At 31.5% G+C, this 10,000-nt stretch overlaps 2 protein-coding genes across 3 annotated transcripts in view; one reads left to right on the top strand and one right to left on the bottom strand.

Annotated features, from left to right (window-relative positions):
• zc3h12b (zinc finger CCCH-type containing 12B) overlaps positions 1 to 2,323 on the bottom strand; it is a 22,148-nt gene extending 19,825 nt beyond the window's left edge. Inside the window, exon 1 of one of the 2 annotated variants that reach the window (XM_058383501.1) lies at positions 1,840 to 2,323. In XM_058383501.1, coding sequence (XP_058239484.1) covers positions 1,840 to 2,088 — 249 coding nt within the window. In that variant the 5' untranslated portion in view covers positions 2,089 to 2,323. Of the gene's footprint in view, positions 1,799 to 1,839 lie in introns of those variants that run through there. The other variant, XM_058383502.1, reaches the window with a different exon arrangement.
• A 6,253-nt stretch (positions 2,324 to 8,576) lies between these two features.
• The window catches only part of zc4h2 (zinc finger, C4H2 domain containing), a 6,017-nt gene continuing 4,593 nt past the window's right edge, over positions 8,577 to 10,000 (top strand). Inside the window, exons 1-2 of the mRNA XM_058382463.1 lie at positions 8,577 to 8,772; positions 9,376 to 9,547. Coding sequence (XP_058238446.1) covers positions 8,720 to 8,772; positions 9,376 to 9,547 — 225 coding nt within the window. The 5' untranslated portion in view covers positions 8,577 to 8,719. The remainder of the gene's footprint in view (positions 8,773 to 9,375; positions 9,548 to 10,000) is intronic.

Raw genomic sequence — 10,000 nt, forward strand, 5'->3', positions numbered from 1 at the left:
GCAAGGCCACTGTGCACTCAAGAAGCACGCACACACACACACACACACACACACCAGCTCGTCTCATAGCAACAAGTGGAGTGTGTTCTGTCGTGAAGCGGAGCGTCAGGCCTGTTTCGAGGCCCACGGTGCAGCTCCACACACGCACTCTCCATGCATGCTGTGCATCACGGCTGCTAGAAAGCTAGCTTTATGAACACACACACATAGTACATTCCTGTAAACACCATGATCATGACAGCACCAGACTGGACCGATCTTCTTTCCAAACAGAAGCTAGGTCTTTATTAAAAAGCTGGGCTAATTAACTTGGTGTATAATTAGCATTCCACAATAATGCTAACTATTCTACTCCACAGAACAGAAAAATAAACAACTAACCAATAATAAAAACATTGCAAACAGTCAACATGAGAGATGTAAGCTGCGTTAAATCTGTTTTGTTTTAAAATATTGGAATCTCTGACAGTAGAGCGTAGCACACCATGCTAATCCAATCAGAAGGTTAGCTGTTTAGTGAACTCTTGTCTTTAGCTTGTCTAAAACAACCTCGCTAGCTCAAAACACTGGTCCTAAAACCACAGCAAGAAAAGAAAAGTTATGAAAGAGGAAAGATTTGTTGAAAATGATTTTAATCCAAATGTACTGATAGGAAATACGGCTAGCCACGCGACATGTCCATCACGCTCGTGTGACCGAGTAAAAATACGCTAGCTAGCATGCAACGAGAGACACTGAAGGAGGCTAGCTGAACGTAAACAGCTGGTTGGATAACAATATATAGCTAGCAGCTAGTGTTACATTAACTAACTAACTAACTAGCTAACTAACTGAACTAGCGCTTGCTGGACTCACTTCATGAGTGTTGTGGTCAGTTGTTATTTTAAAGGAGCAGTGTGTCGAGTTTAGTGCCTCTGCTGCTAATGAAGTAAACTGCACATTAAGATAACTGCGTAACGCTCAGTAGCAGACTCCACCCACACCTGCTACGACTACGTGCCTAAAAGGGGGTGGGGCTTCAGAGAATGTTTCATGCTAGGGGGCGGGGGAAGTTTCCAGACCAGAAAAATGTAAAGAAAAGCATGAAATGAATAAAAAGGAAGGAAGGAGATCCGTCGCATGTTAACGCCCAGAGTCGCAGTTTATGAGCGGTACTTTTCTAAAACGACAGAATTATTAAAAATTTACAGACTTTAAAACAATGACAGACGGCAGAAACAGCAGCTTCGTTTCTATAGCAACAGCCCGCTCACAGGGACTCGTAAAGAGAGTAAGGAACAGATTTAAATGATGAGGAGACGTTTGTGTAGCATTAATGGAAGGAGTCTCCAGTGTCAGAGCTCTGTAACACTCAGAGGTAAAAAGCCCTAAGTTTTCAGGCGTCTTCGGGTCAGAGGAGTTTCCGGTGATTTGCGGTTTGACCAGCTGCCATTTTCGTGAGGATAATCAGAGGCTGGTGAAGGAAGCAGTGCTTCTATCTGCTGTAACTGAAACTCAGAACTAAAAAGTTTCTCTAATAAACAAAACACTGGTCAGTTTGCGTGACTTGAGAGGATTAAAACGCTGTGTGTTGTGCGGTCAGAGGAAAATAATCAAGCTGATGGTGGAAAGAGTGACCACCCTGATGTGGATGATCTCCCTCTAACAGCACGACACTCACAGTGTTTTATTCCTTACATAACACAAGTCCTGCTGTCTGTGAATAAAGGAGCATGATGCATGTGTGTGTGTGTGTGGTTCCTGCATGTTGCACTCGGAGGTGAATATCTGCAGGGGAATGAGGATAGCAGGTCCTCAGTAAACACACATCGTGATGCGGTCAGCTCCCTGAGCACTTACTTTAGCCCTGCTGCAGTCTTCCTCCGTGCCATCCTGGATGATCACGACCACACCGCCGCCGGTCTCCGGCTCGCTCCTGGGGTCGGGATCGGTGTCGCTGGCGCTGTCGGTGTCGGTGTGTGTGTGGGTGTGTGTGTGGGTGTCGGCGGCGCTGCAGCTCACCCTGACCCGGAAAACACGCTCGATGTGCGGGATGGAGCGCTGCAGCAGCGGGCCTGCACTTGCGGGAGCTGCCAGCTCCAAAACCATTTATTTATAGTAGGAGCGGATTTAACGGGCTTTTTCTTTTTTACCTTTCTAAGCGATCACGACGCGCGAGACAGGCCCGTTCTCCTCCTCCATGGCTGAAAAAAATGGAGGCTCTTTAAATATTAAAATGATACAGATAAACGCGCACAGAACACCGGGCGAATCCCCCAATCTCCGGTACAGCATCAGCTCGCGCTCAGCGCTGCCTCCCACACTGCGCGCGTGCGTGCGTCCGAGTGCGTGTATGTGTGTGTGTGTATATATGTGTGTGTATGTGTGTGTGCCCCCTGTCGGTTTCACAAAACTCTGCATGCGCACACAACAGTCCAACTGGTGGGAGAGAAAAAAAAAACTACAAAGAACTAAAAAACAAAACATTATGAGAAAAAAAATGATTCATCAACTTCATATTTAAACTAAACCTAAAGAAAAAATACAACACAACACAATACAACACAATACAACACAATACAACACAATACAATACAACACAATACAACACAATACAATACAACACAATACAACACAATACAACACAATACAATACAACACAATACAATACAACACAATACAATACAACACAACACAATACAACACAATACAACACAATACAATACAACACAATACAACACAATACAATACAACACAATACAATACAACACAATACAATACAACACAACACAATACAACACAATACAACACAATACAATACAACACAATACAATACAACACAATACAACACAATACAATACAACACAATACAATACAACACAATACAACACAATACAACACAATACAATACAACACAATACAATACAACACAATACAATACAACACAACACAATACAATACAACACAATACAACACAATACAATACAACACAATACAACACAATACAACACAATACAATACAACACAATACAATACAACACAATACAACACAATACAATACAACACAATACAATACAACACAATACAATACAACACAATACAATACAACACAACACAATACAACACAATACAATACAACACAATACAACACAATACAATACAACACAATACAATACAACACAATACAATACAACACAACACAATACAACACAATACAACACAATACAATACAACACAATACAACACAATACAACACAATACAATACAACACAATACAATACAACACAATACAACACAATACAATACAACACAATACAACACAATACAATACAACACAATACAATACAACACAATACAATACAACACAACACAATACAACACAATACAACACAATACAATACAACACAACACAATACAACACAACACAATACAATACAACACAACACAATACAACACAACACAACACAATACAACACAATACAATACAACACAATACAATACAACACAATACAATACAACACAATACAACACAATACAATACAACACAATACAATACAACACAATACAACACAATACAATACAACACAATACAACACAACACAATACAATACAATACAATACAACACAATACAATACAACACAACACAATACAACACAATACAATACAACACAATACAACACAACACCATACAACACAATACAATACAACACAACACAATACAATACAATACAACACAACACCATACAACACAATACAACACAACACAATACAATACAATACAACACAATACAATACAACACAACACAATACAACACAATACAACACAACACCATACAACACAATACAATACAACACAACACAATACAACACAATACAACACAATACAACACAACACAATACAATACAACACAACACAATACAACACAACACAACACAATACAACACAATACAACACAATACAATACAACACAATACAATACAACACAATACAATACAACACAATACAACACAATACAATACAACACAATACAACACAATACAATACAACACAATACAACACAACACAATACAATACAATACAACACAATACAACACAACACAATACAACACAATACAAGACAACACAACACAACACAGTACAACACAACAAAACACAATACAATACAATACAACACAATACAACACAACACAATACAACACAATACAACACAATACAACACAATACAACAAAACACAATACAATACAACACAATACAATACAGTACAACACAACACAACACAACACAATGCAATACAATACAACACAATACAATACAATACAACACAACACAACACAATACAATACAACACAACACAACACAGTACAACACAACACAACACAATACAACACAATACAACACAACACAATACAATACAGTAAATACAGTAAATACAGTATGACAACACAATACAGCACAAATAGATGTTAAAATACATGTAAAATAGATTGTAAAATATATATAAAATACATGTAGAATATATGTTAAATAGATGTAACAGATGTAAAATAGATGTAAAGTAGATGTAAAAGAGATGTAAAATAGTTGTAAAATAGATGTAACAGATGTAAAATAGATGTAAAATAAATGTTAAAATAGATGTAAAATAGATATAAAATAGATGTAAAATAGATTTTAAAGTAGATGTAAAACAGATGTAAAATAGATTGTAAAATAGATGTAAAATAGATTTTAAAATACATGTAAAATAGATGGTAAAATATATATAAAATAGATGTAGAATATATGTTAAATAGATGTAACAGATGTAACATAGATGTAGAATATATGTTAAATAGATGTAACAGATGTAAAATAGATGTTAAAATAGATGTAAAAATAGATGTAAAATAGATGTTAAAATAGATATAAAATAGATGTAGAACAGATGTAAAATAGATGTTAAAATAGATGTTAAATAGATGTAAAGTAGATGTAAAACAGACGTTAAAATATATGTAAAATAGATGTAAAGTAGATGTAAAATAGATGTAAAATAGATTTTGAAGTAGATGTAAAATAGATGGTAAAATAGATGTAAAATAGTTGTAAAATAGATGTTAAAATAGATGTAAAGTAGATGTAAAACAGATGTAAAATAAATGTTAAAATAGATGTAAAATAGATATAAAATAGACGTAGAATAGATGTTAAAATAGATGTTAAAATAGATGTAAAATAGATGTAAAATAGATGTAATGTAGATGTAAAACAGATGTTAAAATAGATGTTAAATAGATGTAAAATAGATGTAAAATAGAGGTAAGGTAGATGTAAAACAGATGTTAAAATAGATGTTAAATAGATGTTAAAATAGATGTTAAAATAGATGTAAAGTAGATGTAAAAGATATGTTAAAATAGATGTAAAATAGATGTAAAATAGATGTTAAATAGATGTTAAAATAGATGTAAAATAGATTGTAAAATAGATGTTAAAATGGATGTAAAATAGATGTAAAATAGATGTTAAATAGATGATAAAATAGATGTAAAGTAGATGTAAAATAGAGGTTAAAATAGATGTAAAATAGATGTAAAATACATGTTAAAATAGATTTTAAAATAGATGTAAAACAGATGTAAAATAGATTGTAAAATAGATGTTAAAATGGATGTAAAACAGATGTTAAAATAGATGTTAAATAGATGTTAAAATAGATGTAAAATAGATGTTAAATAGATGTAAAGTAGATGTAAAACAGATGTTAAAATAGATGTAAAATAGATGTAAAATAGATTTTAAAATAGATGTTAAAATAGATGTTAAAATAGATGTAAAATAGATGTTAAAATAGATGTTAAAATAGATGTAAAGTAGATGTAAAAGAGATGTTAAAATAGATTGTAAAATAGATGTAAAATAGATGTTAAAATAGATGTAAAATAGATGTTAAAATAGATTGTAAAATAGATGTAAAATAGATGTTAAAATAGATGTTAAAATAGATGTAAAGTAGATGTAAAATAGATGTAAAATAGATGTTAAAATAGATGTAAAATAGATGTAAAATAGATTGTAAAATAGATGTTAAAATGGATGTAAAACAGATGTTAAATAGATGTTAAAATAGATGTAAAGTAGATGTAAAACAGATGTAAAATAAATGTTAAAATAGATGTAAAATAGATATAAAATAGATGTAGAATAGATGTTAAAATAGATGTAAAATAGATGTAAAGTAGATGTAAAACAGATCTTAAAATAGATGTAAAATAGATGTAAAATAGATGTAAAATAGATTTTAAAGTAGATGTAAAATAGATGTTAAATAGATGTTAAAATAGATGTAAAATAGATGTTAAAATAGATGTAAAGTAGATTTAAAACAGATGTTAAAATAGATGTTAAATAGATGTTCAAATAGATGTTAAAATAGATGTAAAAGAGATGTTAAAATAGATTGTAAAATAGATGTAAAATAGATGTTCAAATAGATTGTAAAATAGATGTAAAATAGATGTTAAATAGATGTAAAATACATGTTAAAATAGATTTTAAATTAGATGTAAAATAGATTTTAAAATAGATGTAAAACAGATGTTAAAATAGATGTTAAATAGATGTTAAAATAGATTGTAAAATAGATGTAAAATAGATGTTCAAATAGATGTAAAAGAGATGTTAAAATAGATTGTAAAATAGATGTTAAAATAGATTGTAAAATAGATATAAAATAGATGTTCAAATAGATTGTAAAATAGATGTAAAATAGATGTTAAATAGATGTAAAATACATGTTAAAATAGATTTTAAAATAGATGTAAAATAGATTTTAAAATAGATGTAAAACAGATGTAAAATAGATTGTAAAATAGATGTAAAATAGATGTTAAATAGATGTTAAAATAGATGTAAAGTAGATGTAAAATACATGTTAAAATAGATTTTAAAATAGATGTAAAATAGATTTTAAAATAGATGTAAAACAGATGTAAAATAGATTTTAAAATAGATGTAAAACAGATGTAAAATAGATTGTAAAATAGATGTAAAATAGATGTTAAATAGATGTTAAAATAGATGTAAAGTAGATGTAAAATAGATGTTAAAATAGATGTTAAAATAGATGTAAAATAGATGTTAAATAGATGTTAAATAGATGTTAAAATAGATGTTAAATAGATGTTAAATAGATGTTAAAATAGATGTAAAGTAGATGTAAAATAGATGTTAAATAGATGTTAAAATAGATGTAATGTAGATGTAAAATAGATGTTAAAATAGATGTAAAATAGATGTAAAATACATGTTAAAATAGATTTTAAAATAGATGTAAAATAGATTTTAAAATAGATGTAAAACAGATGTAAAATAGATTGTAAAATTGATGTTAAAATGGATGTAAAATAGATGTTAAAATAGATGTAAAGTAGATGTGAAACAGATGTTAAAATAGATGTTAAATAGATGTTAAAATAGATGTAAAATAGATGTAAAATAGATGTTAAAATAGATGTACAATAGATGTAAAATACATGTTAAAATAGATTTTAAAATAGATGTAAATTAGATTTTAAAATAGATGTAAAATAGATTGTAAAATAGATTGTAAAATAGATGTTAAATTGATGTTAAAATAGATGTACAGTAGATGTTAAAATAGATGTTAAAATGGATATAAAATAGATGTTAAATAGATGTTAAAATAGATGTAAAATAGATGTAAAATAGATGTTAAATTGATATTAAAATAGATGTAAAGTAGATGTTAAAATAGATGTACAGTAGATGTTAAAATAGATGTTAAAATAGATGTTAAAATGGATGTAAAATAGATGTTAAAATAGATGTTAAAATAGATGTAACATAGATGTAAAATAGATGTAAAATAGATGTAAAATAGATGTTAAAATAGATGTACAATAGATGTAAAATACATGTTAAAATAGATTTTAAAATAGATGTAAATTAGATTTTAAAATAGATGTAAAATAGATTGTAAAATAGATTGTAAAATAGATGTTAAATTGATGTTAAAATAGATGTACAGTAGATGTTAAAATAGATGTTAAAATGGATGTAAAATAGATGTTAAATAGATGTTAAAATAGATGTAAAATAGATGTAAAATAGATGTTAAATTGATATTAAAATAGATGTAAAGTAGATGTTAAAATAGATGTACAGTAGATGTTAAAATAGATGTTAAAATAGATGTTAAAATGGATGTAAAATAGATGTTAAAATAGATGTTAAAATAGATGTAACATAGATGTAAAATAGATGTAAAATAGATGTTAAAATAGATGTAAAATAGATGTTAAAATAGATTTTAAAATAGATGTAAAATAGATGTTAAAATAGATGTTAAAATAGATGTAAAGTAGATGTAAAACAGATGTAAAATAAATGTTAAAATAGATGTTAAAATATATGTAAAATAGATGTAAAATAGATGTAAAATGTATATCTAAAGAATTTTTATTTAAAATGATTTTTTCTCTGTTGTGATATTGTACTTTTAAAAACTTTTTATCGAAGCTTTTCCGGTAGCCGCCTCTGCCTTAAAAGGGCATCCTGTTTCCGCTCTCGCAAAGCTTCATGGGAAAGTGAGTGTGTGAGATCTCGGCTGTTGTAGTCCTCAGCGCTTTAGCGTCTCGTGCTCTCGTTGTTATGAGTCGAACGCGGTGACTATAATAAATCTCTCTTTAAAATCGTTCCGTAAGCAATAAAAATATAACTTGATTTAAAAGTGAAAATGGCGGACGAGCAGGAGATCATGAGCAAGCTGGAGAACATCAGAGAGATCCGGTGAGAGTTTCTGTCAGGAATGAAGCTAGCGTTAGCTATTGTTATAAACATCTGGCACGAGCCGCTAGTTCACACCTCGTACATTTATTCTCAGTGAACAAGATCAGCTTTAAGAGTTTTAGGATTCATATATTTACAGAACAGGATCCACCAGAGCGCTTTAGATCAGCCTGGGGTTAATGTCTGTTTATTAATTATGTTTATTACACATTTATTACAGTCAGTGAGTTCATATTAACGCGCTCGTGCTAATACATTATCGTTTCCATAGTAACAGTGCGTTCGCATGGATCTGTACTTCCGGTGATCATTTATAACAGATTTAAAAATCAGCGATGTGTTAAAGAGATGTTCATTTATCTGTGGTGTGGTGAAGGAGACTCCAGTGTCAGTGTTCTGTCCATCTTTTTGTCCTGTTCTGAGAGAGTGTGGTGAAGGAACCAGTGTCTATCACTGCTGTAACTCTAAACGGATAAAAATATGATGTCATTCTTTAATAACGAAGGAAGGGTCCGCAAACTTTTGTACTTCTGCTGTATATGGAGAGAGGTGTGCTGAGGCTCCTGTGTGTGTTTGTGTGTGTGTGTGTGTGTGTGTGTGCAGTAATAAGACGGTGCAGATGGAGAAGCTGAAGGCTCGTCTCCGCTCCGAGTTTGCCACGCTGGAGTCTGAGGAGAAACACCTGCGAGAGTACAAACAGGAAATGGAGCTGCTGCTACAGGAGAAGATGGCACACGTCGAGGAGCTCCGCCTCATCCACGCCGACATCAACGTGGTACACACACACACACACAAACACACACACACTCACACACACACACTCACACACACACACACAAACACACTCACACACACACACAAACTCACACACACACACACACTCACACACACACACACAAACACACTCACACACACACACAAACACACACACACAAACACACACACACTCACACACACACACACACACACACTCACACACACTCACACTCGCAAATTCATGGCATCAAGAGTCTTGTGGAAGAATTCTGGGTAAATTCCAAGTGTGAAGGAATCCCCATCATCTTACATCATCTCATATCATCTCACATCATCTCACATCATCTCACATCATCTCCCCATCATCTCATATCATCATCTCACATCATCTCACATCATCTCCCCATTATCTCATATCATCTCACATCATTTCACATCATCTCACGTTATCTCACATCATCTCACATCATCT

This window comes from Hemibagrus wyckioides, linkage group LG28 (genome assembly GCF_019097595.1).
Source record: "Hemibagrus wyckioides isolate EC202008001 linkage group LG28, SWU_Hwy_1.0, whole genome shotgun sequence".
Lineage (NCBI taxonomy): Eukaryota > Metazoa > Chordata > Actinopteri > Siluriformes > Bagridae > Hemibagrus > Hemibagrus wyckioides.